We start from the raw sequence: 15989 nt of genomic DNA, 5'->3' as shown, positions 1-15989 counted from the left end.
GAAGTATCAAGAGCTGGTTTTTCTGGAGGAGTGTGTGTGTGTGTGTGTGTGTGTGTGTGGAAGCGACTCCTGCATGCCCTGTGCTGATTGGATGAGGGGAGTTCCTCCAGATGCACTGGCTGCCAGCTCTGATCACATGCAGTGAATGACAGGGTAAGCTTTTCATTGTGTTGTTTTACTCCACACCTTCCAATCTACAATGGTTGACCAGATACCAGCTATTATTAGACAATGTCTCACTTTATAACCAGGAAACAATCACTTTCTGAGTTTCACTGATAATGCTGTGAAGACTTTATTTACATTACGCGTCAAACTGAATTAAAAAACATAGCAAAGTTGATAATATTCCATATTTTATGTCCAGACATACATTTTATAAAGTCTTTTGGCAGTTTCGTTCACAGGGCACAAGGGTGTAAAGTGGCAGTTCACCCAAATTACAGAAGATATATTTTGTTATCAAGACAAGCAGATGAATTGCGATATATTTGCCAAGGATTAGAAATGCAAGTGAATGGAGATACATTGAATTTCGTTTGCAGTGCTTTCCAGACACAGTGTCACAGAAAAGGATCAGTTTCCACAGTGATTGTTTTTAAAATGCACCAGCACTTGTTGGCGTGTGACATGAAGCAGTCCGAACATATAAATGGGACTGGAGTGCACTGATGTAACGCTTTTCTACCGTAACTGTTCGCCTCTCATTCACCCCTTCACATAGTCTTTGTAAATAAAATAGCAATAATTATAGTGACCACCAATACACAATAAGGATATAAGGTGCAACTAAAGGGCACAATAAACTGTAAGCAGCACATTAAACATCCCTTCAGTACAGCTCGCAAAAGGTATGCAGAGAATGAGGCTGAGAGGGATACAATGAAATTCAACAGAAGTATCAAGAGCTGGTTTTTCTGGAGGAGGGTGTGTGTGTGTGTGTGTGTGTGTGCGTGGAAGCGACTCCTGCATGCCCTGTGCTGATTGGATGAGGGGAGTTCCTCCAGATGCACTGGCTGCCAGCTCTGATCACATGCAGTGAATGACAGGGTAAGCTTTTCATTGTGTTGTTTTACTCCACACCTTCCAATCTACAATGGTTGACCAGATACCAGCTATTATTCGACAATGTCTCACTTTATAACCAGGAAACAATCACTTTCTGAGTTTCACTGATAATGCTGTGAAGACTTTATTAACATTACGCGTCAAACTGAATTAAAAAACATAGCAAAGTTGATAATATTCCATATTTTATGTCCAGACATACATTTTATAAAGTCTTTTGGCAGTTTCGTTCACAGGGCACAAGGGTGTAAAGTGGCAGTTCACCCAAATTACAGAAGATATATTTTGTTATCAAGACAAGCAGATGAATTGCGATATATTTGCCAAGGATTAGAAATGCAAGTGAATGGAGATACATTGAATTTCGTTTGCAGTGCTTTCCAGACACAGTGTCACAGAAAAGGATCAGTTTCCACAGTGATTGTTTTTAAAATGCACCAGCACTTGTTGGCGTGTGACATGAAGCAGTCCGAACATATAAATGGGACTGGAGTGCACTGATGTAACGCTTTTCTACCGTAACTGTTCGCCTCTCATTCACCCCTTCACATAGTCTTTGTAAATAAAATAGCAATAATTATAGTGACCACCAATACACAATAAGGATATAAGGTGCAACTAAAGGGCACAATAAACTGTAAGCAGCACATTAAACATCCCTTCAGTACAGCTCGCAAAAGGTATGCAGAGAATGAGGCTGAGAGGGATACAATGAAATTCAACAGAAGTATCAAGAGCTGGTTTTTCTGGAGGAGGGTGTGTGTGTGTGTGTGTGTGTGGAAGCGACTCCTGCATGCCCTGTGCTGATTGGATGAGGAGAGTTCCTCCAGATGCACTGGCTGCCAGCTCTGATCACATGCAGTGAATGACAGGGTAAGCTTTTCATTGTGTTGTTTTACTCCACACCTTCCAATCTACAATGGTTGACCAGATACCAGCTATTATTAGATGATGTCTCACTTTATAACCAGGAAACAATCACTTTCTGAGTTTCACTGATAATGCTGTGAAGACTTTATTAACATTACGCGTCAAACTGAATTAAAAAACATAGCAAAGTTGATAATATTCCATATTTTATGTCCAGACATACATTTTATAAAGTCTTTTGGCAGTTTCGTTCACAGGGCACAAGGGTGTAAAGTGGCAGTTCACCCAAATTACAGAAGATATATTTTGTTATCAAGACAAGCAGATGAATTGCGATATATTTGCCAAGGATTAGAAATGCAAGTGAATGGAGATACATTGAATTTCGTTTGCAGTGCTTTCCAGACACAGTGTCACAGAAAAGGATCAGTTTCCACAGTGATTGTTTTTAAAATGCACCAGCACTTGTTGGCGTGTGACATGAAGCAGTCCGAACATATAAATGGGACTGGAGTGCACTGATGTAACGCTTTTCTACCGTAACTGTTCGCCTCTCATTCACCCCTTCACATAGTCTTTGTAAATAAAATAGCAATAATTATAGTGACCACCAATACACAATAAGGATATAAGGTGCAACTAAAGGGCACAATAAACTGTAAGCAGCACATTAAACATCCCTTCAGTACAGCTCGCAAAAGGTATGCAGAGAATGAGGCTGAGAGGGATACAATGAAATTCAACAGAAGTATCAAGAGCTGGTTTTTCTGGAGGCGGGTGTGTGTGTGTGTGTGTGTGTGTGTGGAAGCGACTCCTGCATGCCCTGTGCTGATTGGATGAGGGGAGTTCCTCCAGATGCACTGGCTGCCAGCTCTGATCACATGCAGTGAATGACAGGGTAAGCTTTTCATTGTGTTGTTTTACTCCACACCTTCCAATCTACAATGGTTGACCAGATACCAGCTATTATTCGACAATGTCTCACTTTATAACCAGGAAACAATCACTTTCTGAGTTTCACTGATAATGCTGTGAAGACTTTATTTACATTACGCGTCAAACTGAATTAAAAAACATAGCAAAGTTGATAATATTCCATATTTTATGTCCAGACATACATTTTATAAAGTCTTTTGGCAGTTTCGTTCACAGGGCACAAGGGTGTAAAGTGGCAGTTCACCCAAATTACAGAAGATATATTTTGTTATCAAGACAAGCAGATGAATTGCGATATATTTGCCAAGGATTAGAAATGCAAGTGAATGGAGATACATTGAATTTCGTTTGCAGTGCTTGCCAGACACAGTGTCACAGAAAAGGATCAGTTTCCACAGTGATTGTTTTTAAAATGCACCAGCACTTGTTGGCGTGTGACATGAAGCAGTCCGAACATAGAAATGGGACTGGAGTGCACTGATGTAACGCTTTTCTACCGTAACTGTTCGCCTCTCATTCACCTCTTCACATAGCCTTTGTAAATAAAATAGCAATAATTATAGTGACCACCAATAGACAATAAGGATATAAGGTGCAACTAAAGGGCACAATAAACTGTAAGCAGCACATTAAACATCCCTTCAGTACAGCTCGCAAAAGGTATGCAGAGAATGAGGCTGAGAGGGATACAATGAAATTCAACAGAAGTATCAAGAGCTGGTTTTTCTGGAGGAGGGTGTGTGTGTGTGTGTGTGTGTGGAAGCGACTCCTGCATGCCCTGTGCTAATTGGATGAGGGGAGTTCCTCCAGATGCACTGGCTGCCAGCTCTGATCACATGCAGTGAATGACAGGGTAAGCTTTTCATTGTGTTGTTTTACTCCACACCTTCCAATCTACAATGGTTGACCAGATACCAGCTATTATTAGACAATGTCTCACTTTATAACCAGGAAACAATCACTTTCTGAGTTTCACTGATAATGCTGTGAAGACTTTATTTACATTACGCGTCAAACTGAATTAAAAAACATAGCAAAGTTGATAATATTCCATATTTTATGTCCAGACATACATTTTATAAAATCTTTTGGCAGTTTCGTTCACAGGGCACAAGGGTGTAAAGTGGCAGTTCACCCAAATTACAGAAGATATATTTTGTTATCAAGACAAGCAGATGAATTGCGATATATTTGCCAAGGATTAGAAATGCAAGTGAATGGAGATACATTGAATTTCGTTTGCAGTGCTTTCCAGACACAGTGTCACAGAAAAGGATCAGTTTCCACAGTGATTGTTTTTAAAATGCACCAGCACTTGTTGGCGTGTGACATGAAGCAGTCCGAACATAGAAATGGGACTGGAGTGCACTGATGTAACGCTTTTCTACCGTAACTGTTCGCCTCTCATTCACCCCTTCACATAGCCTTTGTAAATAAAATAGCAATAATTATAGTGACCACCAATACACAATAAGGATATAAGGTGCAACTAAAGGGCACAATAAACTGTAAGCAGCACATTAAACATCCCTTCAGTACAGCTCGCAAAAGGTATGCAGAGAATGAGGCTGAGAGGGATACAATGAAATTCAACAGAAGTATCAAGAGCTGGTTTTTCTGGAGGAGGGTGTGTGTGTGTGTGTGTGTGTGTGTGGAAGCGACTCCTGCATGCCCTGTGCTGATTGGATGAGGGGAGTTCCTCCAGATGCACTGGCTGCCAGCTCTGATCACATGCAGTGAATGACAGGGTAAGCTTTTCATTGTGTTGTTTTACTCCACACCTTCCAATCTACAATGGTTGACCAGATACCAGCTATTATTCGACAATGTCTCACTTTATAACCAGGAAACAATCACTTTCTGAGTTTCACTGATAATGCTGTGAAGACTTTATTAACATTACGCGTCAAACTGAATTAAAAAACATAGCAAAGTTGATAATATTCCATATTTTATGTCCAGACATAGATTTTATAAAGTCTTTTGGCAGTTTCGTTCACAGGGCACAAGGGTGTAAAGTGGCAGTTCACCCAAATGACAGAAGATATATTTTGTTATCAAGACAAGCAGATGAATTGCGATATATTTGCCAAGGATTAGAAATGCAAGTGAATGGAGATACATTGAATTTCGTTTGCAGTGCTTTCCAGACACAGTGTCACAGAAAAGGATCAGTTTCCACAGTGATTGTTTTTAAAATGCACCAGCACTTGTTGGCGTGTGACATGAAGCAGTCCGAACATATAAATGGGACTGGAGTGCACTGATGTAACGCTTTTCTACCGTAACTGTTCGCCTCTCATTCACCCCTTCACATAGTCTTTGTAAATAAAATAGCAATAATTATAGTGACCACCAATACACAATAAGGATATAAGGTGCAACTAAAGGGCACAATAAACTGTAAGCAGCACATTAAACATCCCTTCAGTACAGCTCGCAAAAGGTATGCAGAGAATGAGGCTGAGAGGGATACAATGAAATTCAACAGAAGTATCAAGAGCTGGTTTTTCTGGAGGAGGGTGTGTGTGTGTGTGTGTGTGTGGAAGCGACTCCTGCATGCCCTGTGCTGATTGGATGAGGAGAGTTCCTCCAGATGCACTGGCTGCCAGCTCTGATCACATGCAGTGAATGACAGGGTAAGCTTCTCATTGTGTTGTTTTACTCCACACCTTCCAATCTACAATGGTTGACCAGATACCAGCTATTATTCGACAATGTCTCACTTTATAACCAGGAAACAATCACTTTCTGAGTTTCACTGATAATGCTGTGAAGACTTTATTTACATTACGCGTCAAACTGAATTAAAAAACATAGCAAAGTTGATAATATTCCATATTTTATGTCCAGACATACATTTTATAAAGTCTTTTGGCAGTTTCGTTCACAGGGCACAAGGGTGTAAAGTGGCAGTTCACCCAAATTACAGAAGATATATTTTGTTATCAAGACAAGCAGATGAATTGCGATATATTTGCCAAGGATTAGAAATGCAAGTGAATGGAGATACATTGAATTTCGTTTGCAGTGCTTTCCAGACACAGTGTCACAGAAAAGGATCAGTTTCCACAGTGATTGTTTTTAAAATGCACCAGCACTTGTTGGCGTGTGACATGAAGCAGTCCGAACATATAAATGGGACTGGAGTGCACTGATGTAACGCTTTTCTACCGTAACTGTTCGCCTCTCATTCACCCCTTCACATAGCCTTTGTAAATAAAATAGCAATAATTATAGTGACCACCAATACACAATAAGGATATAAGGTGCAACTAAAGGGCACAATAAACTGTAAGCAGCACATTAAACATCCCTTCAGTACAGCTCGCAAAAGGTATGCAGAGAATGAGGCTGAGAGGGATACAATGAAATTCAACAGAAGTATCAAGAGCTGGTTTTTCTGGAGGAGGGTGTGTGTGTGTGTGTGTGTGTGTGTGTGTGGAAGCGACTCCTGCATGCCCTGTGCTGATTGGATGAGGGGAGTTCCTCCAGATGCACTGGCTGCCAGCTCTGATCACATGCAGTGAATGACAGGGTAAGCTTTTCATTGTGTTGTTTTACTCCACACCTTCCAATCTACAATGGTTGACCAGATACCAGCTATTATTAGACAATGTCTCACTTTATAACCAGGAAACAATCACTTTCTGAGTTTCACTGATAATGCTGTGAAGACTTTATTTACATTACGCGTCAAACTGAATTAAAAAACATAGCAAAGTTGATAATATTCCATATTTTATGTCCAGACATACATTTTATAAAGTCTTTTGGCAGTTTCGTTCACAGGGCACAAGGGTGTAAAGTGGCAGTTCACCCAAATGACAGAAGATATATTTTGTTATCAAGACAAGCAGATGAATTGCGATATATTTGCCAAGGATTAGAAATGCAAGTGAATGGAGATACATTGAATTTCGTTTGCAGTGCTTTCCAGACACAGTGTCACAGAAAAGGATCAGTTTCCACAGTGATTGTTTTTAAAATGCACCAGCACTTGTTGGCGTGTGACATGAAGCAGTCCGAACATATAAATGGGACTGGAGTGCACTGATGTAACGCTTTTCTACCGTAACTGTTCGCCTCTCATTCACCTCTTCACATAGCCTTTGTAAATAAAATAGCAATAATTATAGTGACCACCAATACACAATAAGGATATAAGGTGCAACTAAAGGGCACAATAAACTGTAAGCAGCACATTAAACATCCCTTCAGTACAGCTCGCAAAAGGTATGCAGAGAATGAGGCTGAGAGGGATACAATGAAATTCAACAGAAGTATCAAGAGCTGGTTTTTCTGGAGGAGGGTGTGTGTGTGTGTGTGTGTGTGTGTGTGGAAGCGACTCCTGCATGCCCTGTGCTGATTGGATGAGGGGAGTTCCTCCAGATGCACTGGCTGCCAGCTCTGATAACATGCAGTGAATAACAGGGTAAGCTTTTCATTGTGTTGTTTTACTCCACACCTTCCAATCTACAATGGTTGACCAGATACCAGCTATTATTAGACGATGTCTCACTTTATAACCAGGAAACAATCACTTTCTGAGTTTCACTGATAATGCTGTGAAGACTTTATTTACATTACGCGTCAAACTGAATTAAAAAACATAGCAAAGTTGATAATATTCCATATTTTATGTCCAGACATACATTTTATAAAGTCTTTTGGCAGTTTCGTTCACAGGGCACAAGGGTGTAAAGTGGCAGTTCACCCAAATTACAGAAGATATATTTTGTTATCAAGACAAGCAGATGAATTGCGATATATTTGCCAAGGATTAGAAATGCAAGTGAATGGAGATACATTGAATTTCGTTTGCAGTGCTTTCCAGACACAGTGTCACAGAAAAGGATCAGTTTCCACAGTGATTGTTTTTAAAATGCACCAGCACTTGTTGGCGTGTGACATGAAGCAGTCCGAACATATAAATGGGACTGGAGTGCACTGATGTAACGCTTTTCTACCGTAACTGTTCGCCTCTCATTCACCCCTTCACATAGTCTTTGTAAATAAAATAGCAATAATTATAGTGACCACCAATACACAATAAGGATATAAGGTGCAACTAAAGGACACAATAAACTGTAAGCAGCACATTAAACATCCCTTCAGTACAGCTCGCAAAAGGTATGCAGAGAATGAGGCTGAGAGGGATACAATGAAATTCAACAGAAGTATCAAGAGCTGGTTTTTCTGGAGGAGGGTGTGTGTGTGTGTGTGTGTGTGGAAGCGACTCCTGCATGCCCTGTGCTGATTGGATGAGGGGAGTTCCTCCAGATGCACTGGCTGCCAGCTCTGATCACATGCAGTGAATGACAGGGTAAGCTTTTCATTGTGTTGTTTTACTCCACACCTTCCAATCTACAATGGTTGACCAGATACCAGCTATTATTCGACAATGTCTCACTTTATAACCAGGAAACAATCACTTTCTGAGTTTCACTGATAATGCTGTGAAGACTTTATTAACATTACGCGTCAAACTGAATTAAAAAACATAGCAAAGTTGATAATATTCCATATTTTATGTCCAGACATACATTTTATAAAGTCTTTTGGCAGTTTCGTTCACAGGGCACAAGGGTGTAAAGTGGCAGTTCACCCAAATTACAGAAGATATATTTTGTTATCAAGACAAGCAGATGAATTGCGATATATTTGCCAAGGATTAGAAATGCAAGTGAATGGAGATACATTGAATTTCGTTTGCAGTGCTTTCCAGACACAGTGTCACAGAAAAGGATCAGTTTCCACAGTGATTGTTTTTAAAATGCACCAGCACTTGTTGGCGTGTGACATGAAGCAGTCCGAACATATAAATGGGACTGGAGTGCACTGATGTAACGCTTTTCTACCGTAACTGTTCGCCTCTCATTCACCTCTTCACATAGTCTTTGTAAATAAAATAGCAATAATTATAGTGACCACCAATACACAATAAGGATATAAGGTGCAACTAAAGGGCACAATAAACTGTAAGCAGCACATTAAACATCCCTTCAGTACAGCTCGCAAAAGGTATGCAGAGAATGAGGCTGAGAGGGATACAATGAAATTCAACAGAAGTATCAAGAGCTGGTTTTTCTGGATGAGGGTGTGTGTGTGTGTGTGTGTGTGTGTGTGTGGAAGCGACTCCTGCATGCCCTGTGCTGATTGGATGAGGGGAGTTCCTCCAGATGCACTGGCTGCCAGCTCTGATAACATGCAGTGAATGACAGGGTAAGCTTTTCATTGTGTTGTTTTACTCCACACCTTCCAATCTACAATGGTTGACCAGATACCAGCTATTATTCGACAATGTCTCACTTTATAACCAGGAAACAATCACTTTCTGAGTTTCACTGATAATGCTGTGAAGACTTTATTAACATTACGCGTCAAACTGAATTAAAAAACATAGCAAAGTTGATAATATTCCATATTTTATGTCCAGACATACATTTTATAAAGTCTTTTGGCAGTTTCGTTCACAGGGCACAAGGGTGTAAAGTGGCAGTTCACCCAAATTACAGAAGATATATTTTGTTATCAAGACAAGCAGATGAATTGCGATATATTTGCCAAGGATTAGAAATGCAAGTGAATGGAGATACATTGAATTTCGTTTGCAGTGCTTTCCAGACACAGTGTCACAGAAAAGGATCAGTTTCCACAGTGATTGTTTTTAAAATGCACCAGCACTTGTTGGCGTGTGACATGAAGCAGTCCGAACATAGAAATGGGACTGGAGTGCACTGATGTAACGCTTTTCTACCGTAACTGTTCGCCTCTCATTCACCCCTTCACATAGTCTTTGTAAATAAAATAGCAATAATTATAGTGACCACCAATACACAATAAGGATATAAGGTGCAACTAAAGGGCACAATAAACTGTAAGCAGCACATTAAACATCCCTTCAGTACAGCTCGCAAAAGGTATGCAGAGAATGAGGCTGAGAGGGATACAATGAAATTCAACAGAAGTATCAAGAGCTGGTTTTTCTGGAGGAGGGTGTGTGTGTGTGTGTGTGTGTGGAAGCGACTCCTGCATGCCCTGTGCTGATTGGATGAGGGGAGTTCCTCCAGATGCACTGGCTGCCAGCTCTGATCACATGCAGTGAATGACAGGGTAAGCTTTTCATTGTGTTGTTTTACTCCACACCTTCCAATCTACAATGGTTGACCAGATACCAGCTATTATTAGACAATGTCTCACTTTATAACCAGGAAACAATCACTTTCTGAGTTTCACTGATAATGCTGTGAAGACTTTATTTACATTACGCGTCAAACTGAATTAAAAAACATAGCAAAGTTGATAATATTCCATATTTTATGTCCAGACATACATTTTATAAAGTCTTTTGGCAGTTTCGTTCACAGGGCACAAGGGTGTAAAGTGGCAGTTCACCCAAATTACAGAAGATATATTTTGTTATTGTGACACCCACCAATGTGCTTTCACATGTGAATTGGTGTGTTTTGGGTTATGTAAAGCCAATATAGTTTAGAGTGAGCATTGTATATGGTAGAAATATAATCATTTGATAAACGACTGACGTGCTTTCACTGTGTATGGAGTGTGCATTCCACCCTGTGGCCAGCAGGGGGCAGGGTGGTGCTTTTTGCTTTGATTTGGGCAGGCGTTACGACAGTAGAGTTAGACTACAACGGCGCGATGCTGTTTCCTCATTCTGACGAGCAGGCGAGATGAACAGACGTGAAATTGCCCTGTGTCATTTTGTGTGTCCTGTTTACAGAAACTTATCATCTGGCTATTTGGTACCAATCCTGGTACCTGTAACATTATCAAGACAAGCAGATGAATTGCGATATATTTGCCAAGGATTAGAAATACAAGTGAATGGAGATGCATTGAATTTCGTTTGCAGTGCTTTCCAGACACAGTGTCACAGAAAAGGATCAGTTTCCACAGTGATTGTTTTTAAAATGCACCAGCACTTGTTGGCGTGTGACATGAAGCAGTCCGAACATATAAATGGGACTGGAGTGCACTGATGTAACGCTTTTCTACCGTAACTGTTCGCCTCTCATTCACCACTTCACATAGTCTTTGTAAATAAAATAGCAATAATTATAGTGACCACCAATACACAATAAGGATATAAGGTGCAACTAAAGGGCACAATAAACTGTAAGCAGCACATTAAACATCCCTTCAGTACAGCTCGCAAAAGGTATGCAGAGAATGAGGCTGAGAGGGATACAATGAAATTCAACAGAAGTATCAAGAGCTGGTTTTTCTGGAGGAGGGCGTGTGTGTGTGTGTGTGTGTGTGTGTGTGTGTGTGTGTGTGTGCGTGTGTGTGTGTGTGTGTGTGTGTGTGTGTGTGGAAGCGACTCCTGCATGCCCTGTGCTGATTGGATGAGGGGAGTTCCTCCAGATGCACTGGCTGCCAGCTCTGATCACATGCAGTGAATGACAGGGTAAGCTTTTCATTGTGTTGTTTTACTCCACACCTTCCAATCTACAATGGTTGACCAGATACCAGCTATTATTCGACAATGTCTCACTTTATAACCATGCTGTTTCCCCCTGTTTCAGACACATTATGCTATGTTAAACTAATCTGCATTGTCCTACCCCGTATTGAATTTCCTTAAATATTGTCAGACACAAACCATATTACCTGTTGACAGGCATCTTTCTACCACGTTTAATATTCAACATTGAAGGCAAGGAATGGAATCAAATAGTTTTCATGAGTTTATTGTTTATCTTGTGTCATCTCGAAAGCAGTTTCATGTAGCTCGGTTTAACATTAGGTATATTCAACAGAAGTATTAAGAGCTGTTACACAGCCTCATAACCTTTACTGCTACTCATGTTTTTTTTTAAATATAGATTGTTGGTTTTAGTGTGGATGAAATGGACTTCACAAATATACAACTTTATTCGACTAATAATTAGTGCATTTTAATTGAAGAGATTGTACAAAACTTCAGCATATATTGGCAAGTAACACAAAGCAACTGAAACATACAGTGGTCTCTTTGAAACAAAAACAACGATACACAATGTCGATACAATAACTAATATGCTGCAATAGGAATGATAATGAAAGCATGGCTTTGGTTTTATTACGATATATATATATATATATTATAACATATTTTGTCTTTTTTTCATTGGTCCACAGCTGAGAAGAGACATTGTTCTCTCTGATGGTCCGTGTTCAGGACGACTTGTCTTTGCACTGGCTGAGCACCTCCTGCATCTTGTCCTGGATGTCCTCCACCCTCTTGCCCCACTTCTCCCGCACCTCGTCCTCGTCATCCTCCGTAACAGCTGTGTAGGCCATGAGGGCGATGAGGCCCATGTGGAACAGGTTGGTGATGTGTGAACAGCGGCGCTCCATGATCTCCCGGTCGCCGTCGCAGTTGTCCAGGTACACCTTCAGCAGGGGTCTTCCAAACAGCGGCTTGGTACCCATCACGCCGCGGTAGTACACATCCAGGCTCGTGGTGCTCTTGTCCCTCTCGTAAATCTTCTCAAAGGCCTCCATGTAGCGCTGGGCGTTGTCTGGATCTTTCTTCACCTGTGCCACCATGTTGTTGAAGGCAGTGTACTGGTGCTTAATGTACTCCTCGTACTTGCCATAGGTCTCGTTCACCTCGTCGATGCGGATCTGCCTCAGGCATTGCTGGTTCTTCACAGAGATGGTCTCCAGTTTAGAGCGGAGCGGCTGGAACTCCTTGTCTAGAGGGTGGCCCTTGTTCGTATCAAGGCCCTTGCGAGCCACCCCAACCAGGGAGGAGACTATGCCAAAGATGGGGTCGATGGAGGAGGCGAAGGAAGACACCTTTTCCACGCAGCACAGCACCTTGACTGCAGTTTTCTTGATCTTTTCTGCATCAGCCATTACTGCTGCTTTTCCTCTGCCACGATAATGTTCGACACAAAGTAAGTTTATAGGCTGGAGAGAGAAAAATAACAAAACAATATGTTTAAAGTAGATCACAAATATATCTAGTATGTCTTTTAGACTGAATCTGTGCACAGAGGGTCTTTGCAATACCCTAAAAATGACGCTCATGGCTAACTCTCAGGTTGCTGGTGCTACAGCCCACATGTCACCAGCTGCTGCACAAAAGCCATATTGTAGAAGGTGTCCTCTTACGGTCTAATGTTACTGGCAACTGGTCACATGCAGGCTCATGTTGTCTGCAGGGATACACAGAGCTTCATCATGAGGAGGAAACTTGGGTTTAAAGTAAACAATAGTTTTGTTATTGATTCATCTGTTGTGAATTAGAATTGCTTATTATGTCCAAACAACAGCATGAAAGATATTTAGTTCAACAGCAAAAAATTAGAACCAGAAAATATACACACCGGTTACATTGTTGGCATTCCCAAGGTCAGAATTAAGCATTCAGTTCAAACTTAAAACCTTTTAACTACTAGGCCTGTTTTTAGCCCCCTGCTCGAAAATTGCATACTCCTACTCCTTTGAGTACACTACCCAAACTACAAGGTCTATTTTAATAATTTTGATGCTAGAATACTGGTAACACTTGTGAGATGTGTTGAATTGTGTAAATATTTTGTATACGTTACTGGTTAATATAGAAAAATAAGAGATTACACAGCTGAAATTGAAAACATTCAGCTCCGCCTGGAAAAAATGCACTTTCATTGATAAAAGGTTATTGAAATACTGCAGTTTGATCCCTAAAACTTTCCCAAGTCATAGCATAACTGATCAGTAGTTATTAAAAAATGGTTAAAGTGGAATAAAGTGAATAATAAGAGGTTTTAGTACAAAGGGGTCAGGCGAGGTCATCATTTTCGAACCAGCTGTTGCAGCTCTTACATTGTACTTTTACACACTATATAACTATATATTTCACTTTCTTTATCACTCATATGATTCAATACATCCAAATACAGATAATAGGAATCATATTCATATTCATAACATCATCAGAGCCAGTTTTGGCTGTCATCTGTAGGATTTTCTCATTTCATGTGTGTGTCTGTGGCTGGATCTCAGCCTATCCTCGGTCGATTTCCAAAAACAACCCCTCCTTCGACGTGTCACAGTCTGAGGAAGAGCCATGCCAAGTTTGGTGGTGATCGTCAAAAGCTTTCATGCAATAAAGTTGCCAGAAATGACGCGTGTACCCCGGCGGAAATTTCCGGTCGCAGGCAGTCTGACCACTCGCCCAAGCCTGCTTGACCGCTCTTATTCTGGAAACAAGTCGGAAGTCAACAGTATGCAGTTGGCAGCAATGACTACAGCTTTGGAACGGAAATTCCGCGACGTTATTATCTATATTTTCATAAAACTTGGGCACATACCTACGATTTTTTTCGGCGGAGTTCAGCATGAAGGTACGTTTGATCACTCACAACAGTTTAGTGTTTCTACGGATCGTAAAACAGAAGTTAGTTACGTGTTCCGCCACGTGTGCTAATGCTATTACATGCTTTGTATGACTGGGTAGCCGTTAGCATGAGGGTACAAACATTGATTTACTGTACTCATAGCGCCGATTTCTGGCCCGGATTTGGTGCTTTTATGCCACGATATTGTTTTACTTATATGAGTAGCCTATAGTTGTCTTTGGAGTGTATAAGAAGTGACTTATATGATGTTGTTGTCCACACGTTGCTATTTCATCCAAAAAAAAAAGTGGCCGTGTCCACACTACTGGCTAATAATCATTCGATTTTCCGCATTTGATTTGAGGTGCTCTGAGCCCGAGCGCCCCCCAATTGGGGAGCGCCCCCCAATTGGGGGGCGCTCGAAGGCAGAAGGTTTTAAACAAGAATTATTTTGAGAAATAATTTGACATATTGTTAATATAAAAAAGCACTTCATTTCAGCATGATAGAAATCTACAACTAGTTTCTGACCGAAAGCTATCTGTGATGCATCTTTCTCATAGTTTCGACATTAATCAATGTTGTCCTGCAAGAAAAATAACTCAGGGACCACAGTGGGTGTGTCTTCATAGTAACACAAGAAAGACAGGAAATAAACAAATGGTTACGTGTGGTGACCTTTGTTTAATCATCTTTATCAATTCAGATAACCTCCAGTGGCTATTTGGCACCTTGAACATTAGCTGGGGATGTATTACTTTGTTTGTTTTAGAGCCTGTTTCTCTCATTTCCTCATTTACAGTCCCACACATGCACATGAATCAACCATCTTTTCCTTTCATTTCATCCGTCAGTAGCTGCCTCAGTTATCACACAGAGTTTAAAACATCCTTCAGGTCAGAGATTAGAAAGCAACGATATGAAAGATGTTTACTCACCAGAGATTAAACAGCCGGAATCACTCTGTCTACTGAAGCCGTCTGACTTTCCTTTTTATCATTTTCCTCGCTAGTCAATAAGGACATCCCTTCCTGCCAAATAAGGGAGTGAGCACAAGGAAGCGACTCCTGCATGCCCTGTGCTGATTGGATGAGGGGAGTTCCTCCAGATGCACTGGCTGCCAGCTCTGATCACATGCAGTGAATGACAGGGTAAGCTTTTCATTGTGTTGTTTTACGCCACACCTTCCAATCTACAATGGTTGACCAGATACCAGCTATTATTAGACAATGTCTCACTTTATAACCAGGAAACAATCACTTTCTGAGTTTCACTGATAATGCTGTGAAGACTTTATTTACATTACGCGTCAAACTGAATTAAAAAACATAGCAAAGTTGATAATATTCCATATTTTATGTCCAGACATACATTTTATAAAGTCTTTTGGCAGTTTCGTTCACAGGGCACAAGGGTGTAAAGTGGCAGTTCACCCAAATTACAGAAGATATATTTTGTTATCAAGACAAGCAGATGAATTGCGATATATTTGCCAAGGATTAGAAATGCAAGTGAATGGAGATACATTGAATTTCGTTTGCAGTGCTTTCCAGACACAGTGTCACAGAAAAGGATCAGTTTCCACAGTGATTGTTTTTAAAATGCACCAGCACTTGTTGGCGTGTGACATGAAGCAGTCCGAACATAGAAATGGGACTGGAGTGCACTGATGTAACGCTTTTCTACCGTAACTGTTCGCCTCTCATTCACCTCTTCACATAGCCTTTGTAAATAAAATAGCAATAATTATAGTGACCACCAATACACAATAAGGAT

General features: G+C 40.7%; 1 protein-coding gene across 1 annotated transcript; it reads right to left on the bottom strand.

Moving 5' to 3' along the window:
- Positions 1-12007: 12007 nt before the first annotated feature.
- LOC142965094 (protein rapunzel-like) lies at positions 12008-15225 on the bottom strand. Its single transcript, XM_076105818.1, has 2 exons — positions 15152-15225; positions 12008-12798 (listed from the first exon to the last, which is right to left on the bottom strand). The coding sequence occupies exon 2, from the start codon at positions 12742-12744 to the stop codon at positions 12058-12060; it is 687 nt and encodes a 228-aa protein (XP_075961933.1). The 5' UTR covers positions 12745-12798; positions 15152-15225; the 3' UTR covers positions 12008-12057.
- Between the last annotated feature and the right edge of the window lie 764 nt (positions 15226-15989).

The sequence above is a fragment of the Anarhichas minor genome, unplaced genomic scaffold, assembly GCF_050575085.1.
Source record: "Anarhichas minor isolate MPS153535 unplaced genomic scaffold, ASM5057508v1 ptg000033l, whole genome shotgun sequence".
Classification (NCBI taxonomy): domain Eukaryota; kingdom Metazoa; phylum Chordata; class Actinopteri; order Perciformes; family Anarhichadidae; genus Anarhichas; species Anarhichas minor.
Note: the sequence above shows the minus strand (reverse complement) of the source record. Positions and strands in the feature narration are given on the sequence as shown.